The sequence below is a fragment of the Lineus longissimus genome, chromosome 19 (genome assembly GCF_910592395.1).
Source record: "Lineus longissimus chromosome 19, tnLinLong1.2, whole genome shotgun sequence".
Lineage (NCBI taxonomy): Eukaryota > Metazoa > Nemertea > Pilidiophora > Heteronemertea > Lineidae > Lineus > Lineus longissimus.
In genome coordinates, this window is record NC_088326.1 from 4,820,308 (window position 1) to 4,844,464 (window position 24,157).

A 24,157-nucleotide genomic window follows, 5' to 3' on the forward strand; every position below is an offset into this window, starting at 1 on the left:
GTACCTGAATTCCTAAAAATCCTGAAGTTCGATGTAAAAACTTCGGCCGAATTTTGACCTCCTTGTACCTCATCCGCTTTATCGCTTTTCCTAGAAAATATTTTAAGTGTGAAAACACCTTGGTTGAAAACAAGAATGTGAAATTTAATTAAACCTGTACGGTTTCTTACACGTCCTGAATGATAGTATGCTCTTCAAGTTTTAAAACACTGTACTTTAGGCATCAAACGACAACTGTTGTGACGTTTCGGATGAATTCCCAGTTTTAGTCTACCAACATCAGGTTTAAGAGACTCGCAGTTTTCCACGGAAGAAAGTCGAGAATATCAATTTATCATTCAGAAGAATGTGGGGAGACACTAAAAAGTGGTCAAAACCCTTTATTGGAGAGATCCGTGTTAGAGGTAAAATGATGCCCCCGCAGCTGTCTGAAGTATGTAACTTCATACACGATATGTTTTCAGTTTTGCAGACAGCCTCGCTGCGTCAAGGTAAGTACCAACTTTGCTTGCCATTCTAGTCATTGATATTATTTCAAGCCGGAAATTCTGCTATTTTTCGAACAAAGACTTGAAATGCAATATGACAACTTCCTTAGAATTGTTGGAATAAAAACCCCACAAAAAGTCCCTAACCCCCCCCCCCCCCCCCGATGATGCTGTGTTGTCAACCAATAGTGAAACTTTTTGGGTATCCATGCCATTTACCAAGCAGAAGGCTTATACCTTGGCTGGGCAGCTATAAAGTTGTCTCACCTTGCTCCTGCAGCTATAAAATGATGAAGGACTCTAATCATTCCGATCACAGAGTGTCCATTGATTTCGTTTTAAGTTATCTTAACTCTTAACAAGATAAATAACCTGGAACAAATAAAAATCATTTCGCCTACACTTTGGGAAGAGAAAAGTAGGTGAAGCGATTCATGCTCCAATAAATCTTACATGTCTAATATGGATTCCATGGATGGTACAATGATGTGCCAATGGTAGATACGAATATGTCGTTCCATCCATGGATCTATAATAAAGATTCATCATCGATCAATGGATGGAACACTTGATGATTAATCACCGTCACAGATCCATGGATGGACACTTTTGCCGTGCAGAGGTTAACATCAAGCTTCATACAATATCCCATTCGGGGCTGCGAGAAGACCATTTTCGACTGCTAAACATTTGTATATGAATGAAATCAGGCAGCTTAGAAAACAAAAACTGCCTTTATAAATTAGAGACCCGCCGACTGCGAGTTCGACTTGGTGACCCATTGACCGCCAGCAGATCAGAGTCCCCAAAGCTACTAGACCACTCTACAGCGACTTAATGTTGTGAGGGTGCGACAATAAACAATGCTATTACCTTCTTTACAAACACTCTTCCACCCTTGAAACGTGATTCACCTTTCCTCCGACAAGGCGACCACGTCATAAAACTACAAAAGTGTTGTGCCTTTCTCATCCGAACGTTAAAACCGGCGAAACCTTCATACCTCGCACAATGCATGGAACAATCGAAACGGGATCGTGTCCAATGTGGCGCTCCATATCGAAAGAAAATGATATCGTCTTTGACTGCAACTGTAGTAAAAGTAATAGATACGTTTGGACAATTCGTTTCAGAATATGTACAGGCCATAAGATTTGGATAGAAAATAAAATAGTAACACTTGAAAAATCGAAAATATTTATTGCTTCGACAACATGCAGAGCTGAATTTATCATTCATATCCATGATAATTTCAATCAATCCGTTATTCAGCCAACTGTAAAACGACCTGTATATCAATCACTAAGCCCCTTAAGTTTAACTCTTTGCGACCACTTTCCGCCGACGCCAAATAACTAGCCAGGCGACCAAACCTGGAATGCCAAGGTGAGATAGCCAATCAACCTGTTGACCTACTTGTGGCTACCCAATTTGGTCAACTGACTGATGAAATTGGATAATTGGATAATTTGAAAGTTGACAACTCAATTGATCTCACAAATAATGCTATCAAGTAACACAAAATATGGATCAATTTATCACATATCACATGGACCAACTGCATGTCACTCAACTCGGCCATTAACACATTTCGTTCTTCGTTCATCTTGCGTAGCCCGTCCTATTCGCTGGCGTCTCAAGCGTCTCATTGAGAATAGTGAATATATATTACAGTTCTATAACTCATCGCTCACATTGTCGCATTTGAACTCCATCCATTGTTTTGTTTTTATTGCATGAAAGAATAGTACTTATATGATCAGTCCATTGTCTTTTATCCTGACGTACTCTTTTCGCTGCATCGATTGTATTGATTATGACAATCAATAAAATCGATGACAAGGTTCGTGAATTTGAAAAAATCCACATAACATAAACCGTACCTCAGTTCAGTACAGTATGTCACCTGTCTAATTTACATCAGTAGGAGGGTCACAACCGAAGCTGGACCGAGCAGTTGATTAAGCGGAATGGGAATTTCATAACAAACTTCTTCCCCAGTACCTTTATTCATCGCAATTGTTCAGCGTAAATTTCCCGAGGGGGTGTACAGTACTCTATAGCCCTATCCCTAAGGTCGTGATCTCGAGTCTTGATATGTATTTGACGTTTCTAAAACTACGTATCCGGCCATCCATAGACTGTTTGCTTGTAGAGACTTTTCATGATATATGTTCTCTTGATATTTCAACCTTGTTGATGCAAAGCCTAGACAAAAGCAGTTCTAGTTCAAATTATCCTTGCCTAGGCCTGGTCGATCCCTGGTTCAGGGGTCCACCAGGAAAGTTTGTAACCCAAGCAGTCGTCGTCATTCGTATCCAACAACTCCCGTAGCATCAAACATATTGAAATTTAGCAGGCCGGTTAAGCAATGTATTGACAGTCATGACGGTGTATAGTTTGAAATGTCATACATTGTCTTACATGTAGGATAGAATGTCGGCCGAACAAATTATTATAGTATGCGTTCTCTAATCTTTTGACTGCCACAGCCTCTCCTATAGACCCATATCTGTAAGAATACAATAGGGCCGGACATTTTTTTCCACGGAAAAGTTTTCTATAGTGTTTTTCATATTATTCTCACCAAAGATACGGAATCGCGTACGAATAAAATAATTTTGTCTTTGATTGGAGACTGTGCGATTCTCCCGTGTTTGAAATCAAAGAGTTGGGTCTCTTCTTTAGCTATTTATCAAGTCAAAATGACTTTACGACATGACATACCACGGCCATATCTGGTGACGGGTCAACACAAACCAATCTGATTACAAAATCAATACCCATTGGCGGTGTGGAGGCAATGAGTTGGAGTGAATGGCTATTTTATCAGCTCACAGGATAACAATAGGTCGGGTCTGGTCGAAGTGCGAGATTGATTTTATTGACCCTGCAACTGTACAAGGCAACATCTGCATATAGAGAACCATTTGCTTAGCCTATTCTGAACCGATATATTCGTATCTGTGTGCAGTCTGGGTAAAACGAAAAATCAAGTTCGTGTAGCTGTAATTGATATCACCCTTTTTATAAGGGGGTCCTTAAGATATTGATGAATCAATACCTCAGCACCACGTTCTGCATCATGATAGAGACATTTTCACTCCAATCTGCCGTGAAGTCTTGTCATGACAAACAGATTTTCGGATTTGGTTCAGCGCCTAACAACCTTCTGAGATAAAAAGTAGGTTTCAACCTGATTTCCATGGTCATGGGCATTAACGGTAGCGGCGAAACAAAGAAGTTTCTTTCGTATTGATTATCTTGGTTGCAAATAACTTTTGCGGAAAAAGACACAACCGGATGGCTACAGGTTGATGTAAACGGGGATTTTCATGATCAATAGTGATCTTCCTCGATTATCCAGTGACACCAACGTACCGTCCTTCGCCATAATAAACATATTTTCACGAGTGATGGTTACTGGCATCCGGTATGTTTTGTGGAAGTTCCAAAAAAGTGGCATAAATTTAGGAAGAGGTAGATATTCAATTACAACCGGTTTCCCTCGCTTCTTGCTTTTCTTTGTAATGTCAATCAATAGTATTGTGGTCATTTCATGGACAGCAATATCATGTACACGCAATCGCCCTATTGTCATTTTCTGGGTATAGTTGCTTCTTTCTGTGTAGAACAAGATGCACTTGTCATGTTTTATATTTACAATTACATCATGAGTGGCAGTGATGTAAATTTGAAATCTAGTGTATGCATGAATGTTCATGTACACATCCAGCTCTCTTCCGTATTTGTTCACATAGTTGATCTCCTGATCTCTCCCTTTGTCTTCAACAACAGTAAAAACACCAAACACTACACGTTTGGCTCGATTCCTCCTGATGGAGTAGACGACAAAGGCTTGGTCAGAATAATCAGGTCGAACAAGTCGGTATATTCTTTGAAATTTCCATTTTCTTTGCTGACTTGGTTGTTCTACCGAATAATAACCAGTGACTTTCCTCTTTTGAAAGTCAATAACACAGAATGATTTCCAGCCCACTAAGCTGCCATTAATTACTCTAAAGGCATAAAACGTTCTAGAAATCGAGAATAGTTTCTGTGTGTCGTAACGGTCCCCTTTCGTTACCAAAGCATGAAAGCCAGTGCCATGACGATGAATATCTACCAAAAAGAACCCATTTGTCAAGCTGTTGTACAGTACCTGAATTCCTAAAAATCCTGAAGTTCGATGTAAAAACTTCGGCCGAATTTTGACCTCCTTGTACCTCATCCGCTTTATCGCTTTTCCTAGAAAATATTTTAAGTGTGAAAACACCTTAATTGAACCTGTATGGATTCTTACACGTTTTAAATGATAATATGCTGTTCAAGATTTAAAACACTGTACTTTAGTTATCAAACGACAACTGTTGTGACGTTTCGGATCGATTCCCAGTTTTTAATCTACCAACATCAGGTTTAAGAGACACGCAGTTTTCCACGGAAGGAAATCGAGAAAAAAGTATCAATTTATCATTCAGAAGAATGTGGGGAGACACTAAAAAGCGGTCAAAACCCTTTATTGGAGAGATCCATGTTAGAGGTAAAATGATGCCCCCGCTGCTGTCTGTAGTATGTAACTTCATACACGATATGTTTTCAGTTTTGCAGACAGCCTCGCTGCGTCAAGATAAGTACCAACTTTGCTTGCCAGTCTAGTCATTGACATTATTTCAAGCCGGAAATATGCTCTCTAACAAATATTTTCCGAACAAAGGCTTGAAATGCATATGACAACTTTTTTTGAGTTTTTAGAATAAAAACCCCACAAAAAGTCCCTACCCCCCCCCCCCCCCCCCGATGATGCTGTGTTGTCAACCAATAGTGAAACTTTTGTGGGTATCCATGCCATTTACGAAGCAGAAGGCTTATACCTTGGCTGGGCAGCTATAAAGTTGTCTCACCTTGCTCCTGCAGCTATAAAATGATGACGGACTCTAATCATTCCGATCACAGAGTGTCCATTGATTTCGTTTTAAGTTATCTTAACTCTTAACAAGATAAACAACCTGGAACAAATAAAAATCATTTCGCCTACACTTTGGGAAGAGAAAAGTAGGTGAAGCGATTCATGCTCCAATAAATCTTACATGTCTAATACGGATTCCATGGATGGTACAATGATGTGCCAATGGTAGATACGAATATGTCGTTCCATCCATGGATCTATAATAAAGATTCATTGACCCATGGATGGACACTTTTGCCGTGCTGAGGTTAACATCAAGCTTCGTACAATTTCCCATTGGGGGTTGCAACAAGAGAATTTTCGACTACTAAACATTTTTATATGAATGAAATCAGGCAGCTTAGAAAACAAAAACTGCTTTTATAAATCAGAGACCCGCCGACTGCGAGTTCGACTTGGTGACCCATTGACCGCCAGCAGATCAGAGTCCCCAAAGCTACTAGACCACTCTACAGCGACTTGATGTTGTGAGGGTGCGACAATAAACAATGCTATTACCTTCTTTACAAACACTCTTCCACCCTTGAAACGTGATTCACCTTTCCTCCGACAAGGCGACCACGTCATAAAACTACAAAAGTGTTGTGCCTTCCACATCAGAACGTTAAAACCGGCGAAACCTTCATACCTCGCACAATGCATTGAACAATCGAAACGGGATCGTGTCCAATGTGGCGCCCCATATCGAAAGAAAATGAAATCGTCTTTGACTGCAACTGTAGTAAAAGTAATAGATGCGTTTGGACAATTCGTTTCAGAATATGTACAGGCCATAAGATTTGGATAGAAAATAAAATAGTAACACTTGAAAAATCGAAAATATTTATTGCTTCGACAACTTGCAGAGCTGAATTTATCATTCATATCCATGATAATTTCAATCAATCCGTTATTCAGCCAACTGTAAAACGACCGGTATATCAATCACTAAGCCCCTTAAGTTTAACTCTTTGCGACCACTTTCCGCCGACGCCAAATAACTAGCCAGGCGACCAAACCTGGATTGCCAAGGTGAGATAGCCAATCAGCCTGTTGACCTACTTGTGGCTACCCAATTTGGTCAACTGACTGATGAAATTGGATAATTGGATAATTTGAAAGTTGACAACTCAACCGATCTCACAAATAATGCTATCAAGTAACACAAAATATGGATCAATTTATCACATATCACATGGACCAACTGCATATCACTCAACTCGGCCATTAACACATTTCGTTATTCGTTCATCTTGCGTAGCCAATCCTGTTCGCTGGCGTCTCAAGCGTCTCATTTAGAATAGTGAATATATATTACAGTTCTATAACTCATCGCTCACATTGTCGCTTTTGAACTGCATCCATTCTTTTGTTTTTATTGCATGAAAGAATAGTACTTATATGATCAGTCCATTGTCTTTTATCCTGACATACTTTTATAGCTGCATCGATTTTATTGATTATGATAATCAATAAAATCGATGACAAGGTTCGTGAATTTGAAAAACCCGACATAACATAAACCGTACCTCAGTTCAGTACAGTATGTCACCTGTCTAATTTACATCAGTAGGCAAGTCACAACCGAGGCTGGACCGAGCAGTTGATTAAGCGAAATGGGAATTTCATAACAAACTTCTTCCCCAGTACCTTTATTCATCGCAATTGTTCAGCGTAAATTTCCCGAGGGGGTGTACAGTACTCTATAGCCCTATCCCTAAGGTCGTGATCTCGAGTCTTGATATGTATTTGATGTTTCTTAGACAACGTATCCGGCCATCCATAGACTGTTTGTTTGTACAGACTTTTCATGTATGTTCTCTTGATATTTCAACCTTGTTGATGCAAAGCCTAGACAAAAGCAGTTCTAGTTCAAATTATCCTTGCCTAGGCCTGGCCGATCCCTGGTTCAGGGGTCCACCAGGAAAGTTTGTAACCCAAGCAGTCGTCATTCGTAGCCAACAACTCCTGAAGCATCAAACATATTGAAATTTAGCAGGGCGGTTAAGCAATGTATTGACAGTCATGACGGTGTATAGTTTGAAATGTCATACATTGTCTTACATGTAGGACAGAATGTCGGCCGAACAAATGATTATAGTATGCGTTCTCTAATCTTTTGACTGCCACAGCCTCTCCTATAGACCCATATCTGTAAGAATAAAATAGGACCGGACATTTTTTTCCACGGAAACGTTTTCTATAGTGTTTTTCATATCGTTCTGACCAAAGGTACGGAATCGCGTACGAATAAAATAATTTTGTCTTTGATTGGAGACTGTGCGATTCCCCCTGTTTGAAAACAAAGAGTTGGGTCTCTTCTTTAGCTATGTATCAAGTCATAATGATTTTACGACATGACATACCACGGCCATATCTGGTGACGGGTCAACACAAACCAATCTATTGGCGGTGTGGAGGCAATGAGTTGGAGTGAATGGCTATTTTATCAGCTCACAGGATAACAATAGTTCGGGTCTGCTCGAAGTGCGAGTATTCCATTGTTCGATGCGGCATAATTAGCTTTACTGTGAAATTCTCTCGATGTTTACTGACACTCAGTGAATGCTCAACATATGGACAATGCTCTTTGTTCAACTCTGATTGTCTGCACGCTATGTCAACGTAAGCTTGTTTGGTTGTAAACAATCATTTTCATGATAAAGCAGACAATATGTACTACCAGCCACCACCATTGATTGTATGGCAGGTTGCAGCAGCACTGAAGTCAATGTGGCCGAATTGTAAATATTCGATTGTTACAAGTGGCAAATACGATCAGCGCCAAGCAACTCCCAGGGCTACAACACACGTTCGTACTCAATGTGCAACCGTCTCATTCAACATAAGACAAGTTTATTATGCTTCCTGTCAGCTATACATGTATATTACCTTCAAAACTAATTAAACTCCGTGGTGTCTACCAATGCATTGGAATCATCGATAGAGATGATATAGCGGTGATTAAGGGAAAGATAGAGTGAAATAGGTCGCCAGGAAGACCGGAGTGTGCTTGGTCGTCTGATAACATTCCCCGCGAGACAGATCCACCAAATATTAAAGAGCATTCAAGGAAATCAACGTGCTGTAGTTCAGATACGTCGACCGTTCATGACATCAAACTGGTTGTTGGCCTATTTGAACTACTGAAGAAGAAGGCCGTGTTGAAATATTGTCTTAGCTTGGATAGTTTTTGTGTCGCCTTTATATTTCGGTTTACTGTTGATCTTTACTACGATGCTGACTTTGTTCTGATTATAATAATGTTTTGTCCATCGTTGTTGACGTTGGTGTTGTTAATGATGGTGTTGCTGTTGATTCGTGTTATCATTGTTGTCGCCAGACGCTTAAACCTACACCACAGAACCCTTTTTATCACGGGCAACTACACACCCCATCTTCATATCAGCAATCAATAACCTACTAGCCAGCGTCCAGTGCATTCCTAACATGCCTACTAGTAAATGACGCCTCACAGCATGGCTCAAACCGATGTAAACAAACAATCAGCCACACGCAATCTTTAACGAAGAATCAGCATGTTCAACAAACATACTGGGATGAGGCTCGATTTTCTCCTGAGAGACTAATGGGCCTCAGAGCTGAAATCAATGTTAGTCGTGCCTAAAGCCTTCCAGTGGATTATTGAAGCGAATTCATTACACTTCTTAATGTTGGTCATATTGATTCTTCGCAGCGTCATCGATTTGTCTCCCCTCGCGACTCACTTAATTCGACGCAACATCATGATATGTTTCGTTTTGAGAAGGCACGTTGAAGTGACTGCTCAATATGTTTTAAAGAACAGCCAAAGTAGTGCAGTTTTACTGCCTCTTTTGCAAGCAATTTAAACGATTAAGTACCGCATTAGGATGTTACGACCCATGTACAGTGCAGAGCCTTTCTAGTCAGACCGATTAGACCGTCGAATCGTCATCAATATGTTCCTCCTTGCGACTCGATTAATGAGTAGCAACACCAGAGTAAAAAGAGTAACGATTACTGTTCAAATCAAGAAAACGTTTTGGACGGCCTGTGAAGTACAATTTAGTTGCAAGCCAAGAGATTTCGTATGTGACCATTTGATAGCTCCTTATCTAGTCGTATCGACATATATTTGTCGCAGTATATTTGTTTCACATTGCGATTGGACTTGTATTTGAAGCACCGACACGTTTATGTTCTTTTGACACGAAAAGTTAAACGTTCTCTCAAACATGTCTAAGTAGGTTATTGGACTGCCTGTAAAGTGCAATTAATATCAATAGCTGCCTTTAAATGCTTACTAATCAAGTGTGGCCATTGCCTTACTCGTTTACTGAGCATACTGAGTGGCTATTGCGCTAATAGGCTGATTCTATTGGAAAGCATTATAAAGAGTTTTTCAGATAGATCTTTTGTCACTAAACTGTAATAGTCTGATCAAAAATATTTTTGTTACACAGCCCTTGGCAGCCGGTGTCATAGTTGACCAGCCTCAGTTGACACCGCGAAAGAGCATTGGTTAGGTGGTACAACACCTTATCTTTTGAAAAATATGATCTGGTCACATTCCTGAGTTCAACTAAGTACATTTAGCCCAAATGATATGAAATTCACTATAGAGACACTACGCTCCTTCACAGCAACACATCTCCACAAGACACGCAGTAGATCACAGCAGAAATTAATGAACACATTCCATACCCTTTAGATGATATGTTCTTTCCCGGCGGGACCCTGAATACATGTTTAAGATCAATGTATTACCCATACGAACGAGTATGCATCTTCCCCGAGGCCCAGCCCTGTGAAAATGCCGGTAATATTGTATGAGGTCCCGGGGCAAACGATGCACTGGCACGTCTGAAGTATTGTTTGCGATGACAGCCGCACCACCCTTGGCGGCTGGCGGCGTAAGTAAACTATACATCCTTTACCATTAGGCGTGTCTGATTGTTGCTTGGATGTGTTTTAGTGTTTGGTCGATGTTTTAATTTGAGTACCAGATATTGAGCGCAAGATACGATGAGGTAATATACGCTGGTTCGGATAGGTCTTTCCAGGGTTTATGCCTGTTTCGCCTATTCCTGTTTCGCCTACTTTCCAGTACCCCTACAATAAATCGACTCTCCCACGGGGAACCTTAGGGATGCATGTCCATTTTATGGGGAAAATGTGAGGGGACAATTGGATGATGTTAACGATGTGATGACAATTTGACTAATCAAATGCCATCAACTTTGTTATGCCATGACCGTTTTGAAAGAGTCACCTTGAAAGCGGGGACAGTCCGGGACTTATTTGACCATAGGACCATAGGACCATACTGACGCACAGTAAAAACTAATAGATTAAGTAGAGTAAAGCAGTCGTTTATTTTATGAAAACTGAATTCATGAGTTTTTGATAAAAATACATAATATTGTACATTCTCGTAATTATTTGATCAAAATCAGCTGTAAAACCCATGTCATAATATACATGTAGGTACAGCACATATAAAGTCAAACAAGGTGGAAAATACATATCATGATATTATGTCAGACAAGGTAACTGATGGCATCAACGTAACTCATTATGTCCCTCTCTCCATTGACGTATTGTTTCAATGCGTACATATGTGGCTCTCCTCGGGTTTGGTCGGTCAGTAAGGGACGGTTCATATTCCTACGTCTGTGGGGAGGTTAGCAATACATTTGAATAGGCGAAACAGGAATTAGGCGAAACAGGAATAGGCGAAACAGGAATAGGCGGAACAGGAATAGGCGAAACAGGAATACACCCTTTCCAGTCCAGGGAGGATTTGTGTCAGAATCACTCTAGTTATAGGGATTATATTATGTTCAGCATTTGTTGTGTCCTTTCCAAGAAACAAACCTCCTATGTCAAATTACACTTTCACTATTTAAGTCTATTTGCCCTTGCTGATGTTGGCCTATCGACTCCCATGAAAGTCGTTTCGTGGTGGTCGATGTTATCATGATTTGCCCTGAATACCCTTTGATAAGAGTGTAGAACAACGGGAATTTAGGCCGAAGTGCGAGTGGGCTTTCTTTAAAGACAAAAGACCGTGTATTGGGCTAGGTTGGAATTCGTTCGAGTGTATAAAGGTAAGGGGCAAGACCACTTAATGAGATACGCTGGATGGGCCAGGTTAGTCGAGTGGGATTAGTGTTCAAATCATATGGGTTTAGGGTTTGCAGTAGTGACCGCCCAAGGGATACCGGTGTTATCAGGTGGCACTTTCACCTTGGAACATTTATCCAACGCACCCATATCTATGCGCTTCTGAAATAAAATTCACTAACAATATTTACTAGAAAAAAGGTTCACGCATATGATGTGGCGGGTAATTTCAACATCCTCACCAGCTATCTTTGCAACTACACTGTGTTTTGGTTAGAACTTTGAACACCAGTAGGGTATTGAAAGGCTGAATGATGACATCAAAACCGTTAAAAATATTTACGAGGTAAGTTATTGCTCCAGTGCACCAAGGGAAATCAATGGGCCTTCATTCGAAAAAATAAGATATTACATTTTCGCTCAGAATAGAAAAGGTACGCGTGCCGGGTGCGAAAGTAATCTGCACTGTGTTAGATTTAGTGCACAAGAAATTGTCGAAGTTGTCGTTTGGTGGAATAAGGTTATGGTGGGTTTCCAGGTCAGAATAATACAAGACCTTTCCTTCCGTCCTAACCTGTCACTATCAATGTCTTCATAATGCTCCGCTTCACACAATAGACAGGTTCTGCTATCCTGTTTCCGAGATCGGCTCCGGGCGGTTAATCCGATCCCGATCGCGGAGACGTGACGCTCTATTTCAGGTTCTGCTACGCCGGTACGTGATATGCGATTGGTGATTCGACCGACAGATGTCAGCCTTGTATCAAAGTGAAAATGGCGGCGGATTTTAGTTTGGTCGAGCTGGCAGCTCTTGCAGATGATGACGATTTAATGTTGTACGCATTAGATAAAACTCTAATTACATGTACTGTTGAATCAACCTTTGATCCTCAGTTCGAACGATTTAACATCAACAAGTATAATGATGAGCAGTGTAAAGCTATGTTCAGGTTCACTAAAGCTGACATTAGCCAACTCGCCGATGCGCTTGTAATTCCACCTGTCTACAAATGTAAACATGGGTGTATTGCGAGTGGGCATGATGGTTTATGCATGCTTTTGAGGAGACTGGTCTATCCCAACCGACTTCTTGAGCTTGAGCGGGAATTCGGAAGGCCCAAAAGTGTTCTTTCCGAAATCATCACTACTGTTCTCGAAGACATCTATTTGCGATTCCACACTAAGTTTTCCAGTCTTGAACAACCATGGATGGGCAGAGACCAACTCCACGAATTTGCAAACGCTGTGCATGAGAAGGGAGCACCTCTATCGAACTGTTGGGGGTTCATAGATGGAACGCCTAGACAAATCTGTCGACCCAAATACAATCAGCGAGCCTGTTTCAGTGGCCACAAAATATATCATTGCATCAAGTTTCAATCAGTAGTGGCACCAAATGGGTTGATTGCTAACCTCTTTGGTCCAGTAGAAGGCAGGCGTCACGACTCAGCTATGCTTAGGATGAGCAATCTGATCCAGGACCTCGAAGAAGTGGATTTCCGGATGAACGATGAGGACAGGACACCAATGTGTGTGCATGGGGATCCTGCATATCCCCTAAGAGATCAATTGATTGGGCCATTTAGGGGAGCTGTGCTGACTGATGACCAGAAGAGATTCAATAAACGAATGAGTTCGGTGAGAGAGAGCGTCGAATGGCAATTTGGCAAGATAGTCAAAGATTTTGCCTTCCTTGACTTCGAGAAAAATTTAAAACTCTATCTTCAACCTGTTGAGAAATTGTATATAGTGGGGGCGCTGCTGGCGAACTGTCATACATGCATATATGGATCCCAAACTGGACTCTTCTTTGGTATGGAGCCACCTCCACTAGAAGACTACTTGTCTCTTCAATAGGGCTACTTCATCATAGTAGGAGGGTACGAAGAACAGGAGCCTCTTCATTTGAAGAAACCTCTTTATCCAACTAATTTCATTTAACAGTTATGAAATTGGAATCTTGACTTGAGGTCCTTCAGTTCCTTGAAATTATGGGTGTCTCCTTACTTTGCCCAATATCCACTGATTTTTTTAGGCAGGCTTATCAATTTGTTGTTGTCAAATGTAGCCAAGGATCAGTTATTGCATTTTACATGTATATGTAATTCAAACTCTCACTGCAGTGCCTCCTACCACGTTGCTTTTCATCCACTCAGGCAGATGGAAATAAGTGAGATGAGAAGCTCTGCTATGGGAAAGTGGACTTTTTCATGAATCAAACCCTTGTATATGAATTGAAGATGTGTACATGATGAAATGGTCTGAACCATGTCCTCATCTGTTTACAAAGGACATGAGGGGTGAGCCAAAAAGATAAAGAGTTTTCAAGTACAGTATAGCATCAACTTTTATTATTTCATCTGACTATTTGTTACAGAATTTGAGAAGGGCCTCCATGAAACCCCTCCTCTCATCCCTCTCAGCCTCTTGTTTCTTCTCCTCAAGGGAAAGCCTCCTTTCCTCAATGTCCGCCTTCCTCTCCAAATAATCACCCACATCAAACTTGGCTTTCTTCGTTGGTGTTGGATTTTCTGAAATGAAACAAAATGTGATACCAATGTTTCTTTTTATTCAGGAAAACGTGGATTTCAAAGGCTATTTTTGGGAGTCAGTTCTTCTGAAATGACAAAGCCAACAAATATAGGTATTTGTAAAATATATTTTGTATTGCACTTGGATTCAAATTTGACCGAGCTCATAATTCACATTTATTCATGTACGCCATTGCTCAGTTGCAACAACTGGCCGTATTTGACTTACTTGTCATGCCCTCCATTGCCTTCCGACGAATTTCTTCACCTTGACACTTTTCCTTTTCCTTTTTTGCGGCCTTGTCTGCCTTCTTCTCCTTTTTCACATTCTCAGCCTCATTCTTCAACTCCCTTATTTCCTGCAGTAGCTGCTCCCTTTCATCGTACTCCTCCTCTGTGCCTGATCTACAAGGACAATGAGAAAGCTATCAATTTTTACAGCACAATTCACCAATGAAACGTTTAAAAATGCGTATTTTGGAGATTCTGTTTTAAATTCAGGGCTTCAGTCTTTAATCCTGAATTTAAAAGAAAAAGCTACTGGAGGCGTTTTCACTGGACATGCATGCTTTCAATCAATTTCTTACCTCTTAAGGGAATCCATGTCTTCTTTTATATAGGCAGCTAGAAGTGTTGCTAGTCTTTCCTTCAGTGACCTCTCTGTGAAAGCCTTTGCGTCAGGGCGAAGGAGGGCAACAGCCGCATTGCTGTTGTCCACAACTTTAGTCCATTTGGTAGGATTGTCGTGTGGGTTTACCGCAGCTATTTCTCTTAAAACTAAGATGTCTATTGCTGGTGTGAAGCGAATAAAACATTTTGGGCTGGGTGTTGCCATGATTCTGAAAATATACAAGAACAAGTGAGAAAATTTCATTCTCATCCAGTATCCACAGCATGGGGGTTAAAAGCATGTTTTGTACTAGTAACTATTTATAAGAAGCGCCGACGATGACCAGAGTCAGACGGAGGGAGAAAGGGTAGTAGGCCTAGTCCCAGTTTAAGAAGCTTAATAAAGGCCTAGGCCCCATGCTCAACATGCAGTCAAGTTTCAACGCTGTCAGAGTAGATTATGAGCTGTCAGATCATCAGCTAGTCCTTGCTCATTGACATGGGGGGGGGGGGGGGGAGGACGTCATGGTCATGGATGGCAGGCGTCTCATCCGTCGCCATGATCAGTGAGTGAATGAATTAGAGATCGTTTTATCAATTGCACCGCATCCGAGTTCCAAATTTTAAATGTATCATATTTTGGGACCTCACTCAGGGGAAATTCTATGACTAGGGCCGGGGGGGGGGGTCTTGATACGACTGGAACACAGATACACGTATGGTTGACCCGCATATGGAGGGCGGGGGGGGGGGGGAGTACCAGTAACATACAGTTTGCTCTTGGACTGTGTGTCCGTGTGTACCTAGTATGTAATGCATGCATGTAGGCACAATATAGTACACGATTCACAGATCTTGTCATGGTCTGTGAACGGCACTTCACTTTACGGATGAAATGATCATAAATACCATGAAATAATTGCGCAAACTGCCCATTCACTATGGTCTTCATATGCTTATCTAACTACTTAGCACTTCAAATCAGGTATTTTAATTCACATAAAGAAGAAATTTAGGAAAACCCTGCGCCGTTTGACACTTACGGGATACAACTGATTTTTCTCGGGTCACGGCAACGCGATAGATACAAAGTGCGCGCGGATCGATGACGTCACGACATTTTATGATGACGCGGCGCTGCGCTATTTTGGAGCTGATCTCGGAAACGGATTAGCAGAATCTGTCTAATATGTAAACGCCAGCTTTAACGCCTCATCTAACATTATAGCACTATTGTCGCGTGGACCATAACGACGGCACAAACAATAGTCTCATAGTCAAGCGGTCAATCACTTGGAGTTTACTGGTTCGTTGTCGACATGTTCGGATATTTTTTCAATGGGGATTACGTGTTTTCCAGATGTATCTTGCAAAAGGCACTTAACAGACCTTTTTTTACAAACCGTAACAGTCTGATCCCAAATAGTATGCCACACAGCCCAGAGTCGTATGTAGTTACACAGCCCTGGGCAGCCTGTGTCATAGTTAACCGGTTTATTTGACACCGCGAAAGAGCATTGATGAGGCCTACCCTAAGGATAATCTAGTGTTGTACAACACAACTATCTTTTGGTAAATGTGATCTGGTCACATTCCTGAGTTCAGCTATTAAGTATCTTTGGCCTGAACGATACGAAATACACTTGACCGCTGGTTGAGTGTTGAATGGCTTATCCAGTTACATATCGATTTGTTTGGATTTTTTAAATGGGGACAAAAGGCTTGCGCCAGAGGGTGAAATATGTAGTCGTCAAGTGACAAGTGTGCACAGTTAGGGATTTGGTTGTGTTCGATTCCGCCAGGCTCGTCATTCACCTTACCTCTTGCCTGGTGTTGTCTTACATGTTCAAGACATTGGCGTAAGCCACAGTATCCGTAATCGATGCGGCTCGAAGTCGGTATTGGTGATATTAGAGAGGTTTCGAGCCATCACACTCAGCTGACCGACTACATTTAGCTATCTGTAACCGTAATCGTCTAACGTTTTTCTGGAAGTGTTTTCGAAAATTGTCCGCTTAGCCAGTCTACAGATAGCACTCTTTTGCTAATTAGTTGATTTCTCCTGGGGATTTTCTGAATAGTGGATAGTAGGCCTGGGGAATTGAATTTGGGTAGGTCAATTTCATTGGGCCTGTTAAGGCTCGAATATTTAGGGCACACAAACGCTCAAATAACATTCAGTCTTGGCCAATCAGATGTCTGCACAAGGCGTACATGTACATACATGCAGACCTATATTAGGTAGGCCTATAGGTTAAGGGTATACATTCTTCTAAGCCTACGATTAGGCCTATATACTTTGTAGATTCGAGGGATGGCCAACAACATGGACTTGATGCAAATGGCAATGGAAGATGAGGATGACGAGTTTGTGTATTTTCTCCTAGCCAATCAAAATTTAGACCCACCAAGAGGCATAACTTATGACCATGCGTGGCCGAGATTAAACTTGGCGGACCAAACTATGTTCCAGTGCTGGAAAAACTTTCGTTTTTGGAAGGACGACATACACGTAGTTCGCCTGTCTGTGTTGCTGGGACTCCCTGAACAGATTACGGTGAGGAATGGTTGCACTTGCAGTGGAGTTGACGCATTGTGAATGGTGTTAAGAAGGTTTGCGTATCCAAATCGACTTTGTGAGTTGGAACAGTTTTTTGGCCGACCTTTATCTTCCCTCTCCATGATCATCAACCACACAGTTGATCTTCTATATAACGACCATCAGCACCGTTTGCGGACACTAGACAACCCATGGTTCGACCCTGCACAACTCCAGGTATGTGCAGACGCAGTTCACGAGAAAGGCGCACCACTGCGAAACTGCATTGGTTTTGTTGATGGAACCATACGCCCGATTTGTAGGCCAACAATCCACCAGCGTGTTTGTTATAACGGCCACAAACGAATACATGCGCTTAAATTTCAATTGGTGGTCCTACCATGTGGCTTGATAGGACATCTCTATGGTCCAATGGAAGGACGGAGGCACGACTGTGCCTTACTTCGTGAAAGTCACTTGATGGAACAGATGGAGTATAGAGATGCACTGAACCGATCGAGGTGGTGTTCCATTTTCGCTTTATGGGGACCCGGCGTATCCGATCAGGAGGTATCTTCTCAGTCCATTCAGAGGGGCGAATCTAATGGTTGGAGAGGAAGAATTCAACACTAGGATGTCTTCCGTGTGCGAGTGTGTGGAATGGGAATTTGGGAACTTGGTCCGAAATTTTGCATTTTTGGACTTTCGTAAGAATTTGAAGGTTCTCTTGTCTCCCGTGGCCAAGTACTACATGGTTGGTGGCCTGCTCCTAAACTGCCGCACATGTCTCTATGGTAACCAGACCAGTCAGTACTTCCACCTAGATCCTCCAACCTTGGAGAACTATCTGGTCTGAAATGTTTGAAAACAAAGTCCAACACAAAGGTCTGAACAATGACTGGTTTATTGCCAAAATATATAGGCCTTATGTAACATACATGTACATGTACATTCGAAATGACAATGGCAAGTTATATTTTGTACTTTGGATCAAAAAACTAAAGAGTTGCATTTTCATCTAAATAGTTGTTTTAACAGCTTGTGTGGTTAGTGCTCTTTCAAAGAACACTGACCACACACGCTCTTTGGGAGTTAAAACAACTCTTTAGACACAAATACGATTCTTTCGTTTTTAGAGTGATGAGCCAGGATTATTATACAATAGAGCATCTCTCTAAATCTCATGGAGTGAGTTTCACTCCATATTGGGTCCCGGGAAGGACCATTTCATGGAGTGGGCCTTCCCGGGACCCAATATGGAGTGAAACTCACTCCATAAGAGAGCTGGGGGGGGGGGTATACTTTTTTAACACCTTATGATTTCTTTGCAAAAGAAATCATCAATTCCATCATTTGTTTGTCTTTCTCGACCCTTGCCTCCCTTTCCATGCGTTCGACATTGAACCGTTCTTTGTCCAATTCCAATTTTTCTTTAAGGTACTGCACGTAATCTGCGGATGTATCAGCACGCCGTTTTTTTGGTGGTGGTGGGGTAGCATGTTCATCTGAAAACAAAATTACCATAATTAAATTATTGTGGGTTACTATATTGTTGTAGCATAGATGCAGGAACAAAAATTCCTGATCTATACCATTACTATTGTTCCTAGGACCTTCATTCCTATGACTACAATTTAAATCACACCTACTCCCATGCAGTCAAAGGTTTCCACATAAAACCAGTAACGTTTTGCAACCTGTGGAGTAAAATTTAGCCCTGAATCTGTGTCTAACTAACCTTGTTGTTCATCATCGTCGTTTTTCTTTCTTGTCTGAACAAGTGTTTCCATAGCAGCCTTGCGAATGTCTTTGCCCTGCTTGTCTTTCATATCAGCATCAGTCTTGTCTGCCGCCTTTTTGGACTTTTCTTCATCAACTAGCTCGGCCAGCTCGGTCAGAAGCTGGGTTCTCTCATTGAACTCCTCATCAGTTCCGGACCTGAAAGAAAAACGACTGTACAGAATGAAGTGCTTTACACAAGCAAAACTTCCCCATAAAAATTATTGTATTTCAATATAAATTGTAAACAGAGTGTCCCAGAATTTGTTTATACCAGGAGCAAGGAAGAAACTTTCTGTGGCACCATAGAAATTTGTAAACAGACCCCAAGACTTTTCAATATTTGTTTGGAGCAAAACTGAATGTTAAAATTATCTTTTACATTAAAAATCACTTTACAAACATGGCAAGGATGCAAATTAGAAACATACTTACGCCCTCAGGGAATTCATTCCTTTCTATGTGCCTCTTGTAAGGTTCGAACCCTGTCTTTGCATGCTCAGAGGGTTACATAATGGTTAAGGTTTGTTTGCTGCAAGGCTGCGTTTACATTTTTATGTAGAGTATCCCAGCCAACAGGCAACCATCTCTCTCAACAGAAAAATATCCAGGGCTGGATAAAAGCGAATCGGCTTGGCTTTTGCGGCCGATGTTCCTTCGCCAGCGTCCATTCTCTGAAATATAATCACAATTATTTTAGTACCCCAAAAATAATATTTTTCTTTCCAAACATTTATATGGAAATCCTAGTAACCATTTTCGTTGGCCCCGCCTTTATAGGGCGTCGCATAAAGTGTGTCCCTCATTCCTTGACAAGAATGAGCGAAAACTTTCTGGGACACACTGTGTATAATGAATTTTCATAGAATCCTACATAGGCTTTTTATAGATCCTATGTGGAACCCTTTGCCTGTGTTCAACCACTCCTGGCCTACACATGGCTCCTCTGCTTGTCTCGGCATTTCAAAAGCGAAATACTAGTAGGTCTACAACATCCACATCATTCCCAGTGCATGAAATGTTAGGCCTACATGCCCAAATAAATAAATGTATGCAATACATTTGATTTGGTAAATTTATTCAAGCAATTTGTACCATGTTTACTAACCGTTTCTATGTTGTGTGTATCCAGCTCTCTACTGGTCGTTTGCTATGGATCTAAACCCGTCAACTTATAGTACTGGGTGTAATACGTCACAGCACAGCATAAACTGATTACCTGATAGTCATCGTTCACCAAACCGTGTGACTTCGAAACACGTTTTGCACCCGCCTTTCTTTGTAAAGAAACGAGGCATTTTGAACGGTTACATGCGTACATTCAAAAGCCAAATTTTACACCAAAGGACCAAATAATGCCGCACATGAAATGAACATGGAAATCAATAATTCATTTGAATTATAATCTATGTGACCGATTAATCATGGATCATCGCATTATTGATAGAATCACGCTGTTTTTCTACTCGTCTGACGCTCACCTTTATCTATGTGGTTCCAGATAGGTCTTCTCGAAATAATCTGTGTATACGTCACTAGACCACAAAAACTGATGACCTAAACGTAGTCGGCCAGCTAAATGTGATGGCTGGAAACCTCTCTATTATAATACCCTTACCGCTCCTCAGTCGGTACCAGAGCAATTGATGCATCACCAAGTCACCCGCGAGTTTCTGAATGGAACCCTGTTGCAGGCCCTGTTGTCCACATGTTCGTCAGGCTGAAAGATTAACTGAGCAGGTTGATGCATCATGAAGTCATGCGCGAGTTTCTGAATGGAACCCTGTGGCAGGCCTGGCCTATTGTTCACATTCATGTTCATTAGGTCTGTCTCATAACAGAACGTAAGGGACGGACGGGAACCAAAATCAACGTCCATGGACGCGTAGTAGGATTAATCTAATATGCCTTCACATGTCACGTGGAGCACGTTTGCGTTCCAAGTTCTGAATGGAGGCCGGCCATATAACAATGATCTTTGCACTGAATAATTGCATTCAATGGCAATAGACCGCCCATATGGGAAGGTTCATGTAATTTTCCTTTATTATGCGTCTAGCCTTATCCCTGTGGTGACATGATTAGACACGCATTGAAAATGGTCAATAAAATATCATTCCTTTGTCCGAAATTGAATTGATTATTGATAACATTTAATTGCCATGGTTTGTGTTGGCCAGCAGTCGCTTGGCCTCACGCTACTTTCACCATGGAGAGAATTAGGATGTTTTTGTTCGCTGCTCCGCCGCCCATACCACCGCCACCAGTTTTGCTTACACCAGCATTTCATAATTTAGAAGTGCGTCCGCCTCCGTTGCCTCCAAGACTTGATGAAGTTCTCACCAATCAACCAAATGGTCCATACGGTGGTAACGACGTCTTTACCAGGATTAGAAACCACCAGATGGACTTTTGGTATCTATCAGGTGAGACAGTGGCCTCTTTCCAGCACCTCGTAGAGGACATTACGCCCCTTCTGGAAAACAGGCCAGGACGGTACCGAGATCATTTGCTGTCGGTGGAGAACCGTTTACTACTTTTTTTATATTGGATCAAGAAATATCCAGACATTGTTGCGATGAGTGCAATGTTTGATATCAGCAAGCAATCTGTTTGCAGGGAACTTTATTTTATGACAGATGTTTTGTGGACTTATTTTCAAGACGGTATAACATGGCCGACCGATGAAGAGTGGGAACAACTGCGGGGCAACTGGGATACTATTCCAGATGCTGTTGGGGCGATAGATGGAACGATACACGCAATCGAGATCCCAAAGACTGAGGATCCCCACCTTATCATAGTCATAACTTGTTACTGTTACTCAGCCACAGTCCAACAATGAACCGCTTTCTTTTGCATAGTAACTACTTAGATAAAAAAGACACTCAATTTGGTTAATACGAGCCAACCAGGCTTTTATCAATAATTGACCGCTTGTCTATAACAAGGCCTATTCGGTAACATCGGTAACATCGATTTCCCTTCATTGTCAGTTAACCAACGCACGTTGTCAAAAAGCTATTGTATGTATAGGTGGGCGTTCCTAATGTGCTTTGGTGACCACCAATCAGAAGAAGGACCTTACATATGTATTCATCACAGCAGCGCAGCCCTGGTGGTAATGTTCGTGTAACCAATAGCATCAAAGTTAACAAGCATGGTACGTTGAATTAGGTACTTCATAGGTTCCCGTCTGTCCCTAACGTTCTATAATGAGACAGACCTATTAGGCCCAGACTAGCTTTCTGACCTGCACCGGACTTATCAAAAGGAAATGAGAAGGTCAATTTTCACCTCCCGAGAAAACGTAAAATATAAGCCGAAACATTGTTCGTGCGAAATCCTCTTTCAGCTTTGCTTGCCGCAGGGGAAAAAAATGTCTCATGATTCAGGGGTCCGTAAGTCAAGGTGGAACAACACGATTATGATTTGAAGCAACAATGGAATGATTCTCTTAATACATCGCGCAAACCTTTTCGGTATTTCGCACCGCCCCCTATACAGTACATATAAAAATTAATTGCATAATTGAAAAACCACAGATTTACTACAACGAAGACCTCGACGCGATACCGCAGGTTCCAATAGACTTCATCCATTTTGTAAATCTCCCCGATAGCTGGCAGATCCATCAACACATGGTGCAGTCGAAATGGAAGTGACGTCACGCAATATGCCAGGCTAACAAATATGAGCATGCGCGTTAGGTGTTGCTGTTCCTTCAGTTTCCCCTGACCTTGATCCTCTCTGATAGTTCCGCTCATCTTTGCCCGCTGCGCCGATGCCTTTTTAACCGTGGCAATAATGACTAGATTTGCCCCGATTATGACGACGAACGGGCCGAAAGTTGCCATAAACATTTGTGCCAATGAGGCAACAATCTCGATTTGTGGGTATTCTTGGACTTGGATGATGAGAATTTCGGTGCCTGAGAAATATAATGGTAATTTTTTCGTAAACAAAAACAAGGCCACGTAGACTTTACTTAAACTTTACTTAATGTACACGATGATTGATAGAGGGCTCTGGCCAGAGTGGATAAACAATGATAACCATGTAACGTGCATATCGCGATTTCAGTGATGTTTTCAAGTGTTCTTCAAGTGTCCATTGATTTCTTTAGCGTGCTGTTAGTGGCAGTTGATATAACATTTTGCATGAAAACTTTAATAAGACATGGCATAGGATGTGAATCCATATCCACGTCATTTCAAAATATTTGACTCTCTTAACTTGTCATGTGATCGAGAGGCGGGCTTAACTTTTTAAACTTCTACACTCGCACCATGTTATCGAAACTATCACCATCTCCTTGATAAACCTGCCAGACATTTTTACCGCATACTCTAAAAAATTATCAATAAAAACAACTACACATCATGTAGTACATATTGCACCAACTGGGAAATAAGTAACATTACCAGTGAAACTGACCAGTATTTCGTTATTGTTACTGGGGGAAATGATATATATATATAGGAGAATCTTGAATTCACACCGTACCAGTGCAGAGTCGAGACTCGTCCATTACCTAGGGCCTGCGTATTACTGCTCTCTGCCTGAGTTACTATTTTGGTACTGATATAACCCGGACGGTTTTAATGGCAGCCAATGCAAGCACAGAGACTGGCCCTATCGAACTGTTGATGCATCGGAGTATTGAGGGACTTTCTCAATCGATCTAAAGTTAACTAGTATTGCGCCCCAATTAGAAGAATTACTTTAGGAATCTTAGCCGCATTCTGGAGCTGATTTATAGAAACACCGGCCCCCAAATGCCTTACACCTGGTGCGCGGCTCTACCAAGGTAGGTGTGCTCTCTGATCTCAGGGAGTAGGACGACCCTCGACGAAGTTTCACCATCTCACTCATACATACCTATCACTGGATTCTTGACATACACCATCACAAATGGAACTTGGAGATTGAATATTATCGATATAACCATCGTGATGATGACCGTCTTGATGGCCCTTGATTTGGTGCAGAGTCTTGTGGCAGCCATCGGAAACCTCACCGCGATCAGACGATCAACGCTCATCTCTGCGAGAAAGAGCCCTGAAGCCACGGCGTACATGTATACTGTACAGTAATGTAACCTAAAAAGAAAGGGTTGCTGAATCAAGTATCGGTATGGAGTCAAATCATTGTA

The 24,157-nt window shown here is 41.5% G+C and overlaps 1 protein-coding gene across 1 annotated transcript; it reads left to right on the forward strand.

Annotated features, from left to right (window-relative positions):
* The first annotated feature begins 12,318 nt into the window (after positions 1-12,318).
* On the forward strand, positions 12,319-13,401 carry LOC135503424 (uncharacterized). Its single transcript, XM_064797000.1, has one exon. The coding sequence runs from the start codon at positions 12,319-12,321 to the stop codon at positions 13,399-13,401; it is 1,083 nt and encodes a 360-aa protein (XP_064653070.1).
* The last annotated feature ends 10,756 nt before the right edge of the window (positions 13,402-24,157 follow it).

What these genes read in the sequence shown, in the direction of transcription:
- LOC135503424 (XM_064797000.1), top strand. Translation starts at nt 12,319, where the DNA reads ATGGCGGCGGATTTTAGTTTGGTCGAGCTGGCAGCTCTTGCAGATGAT.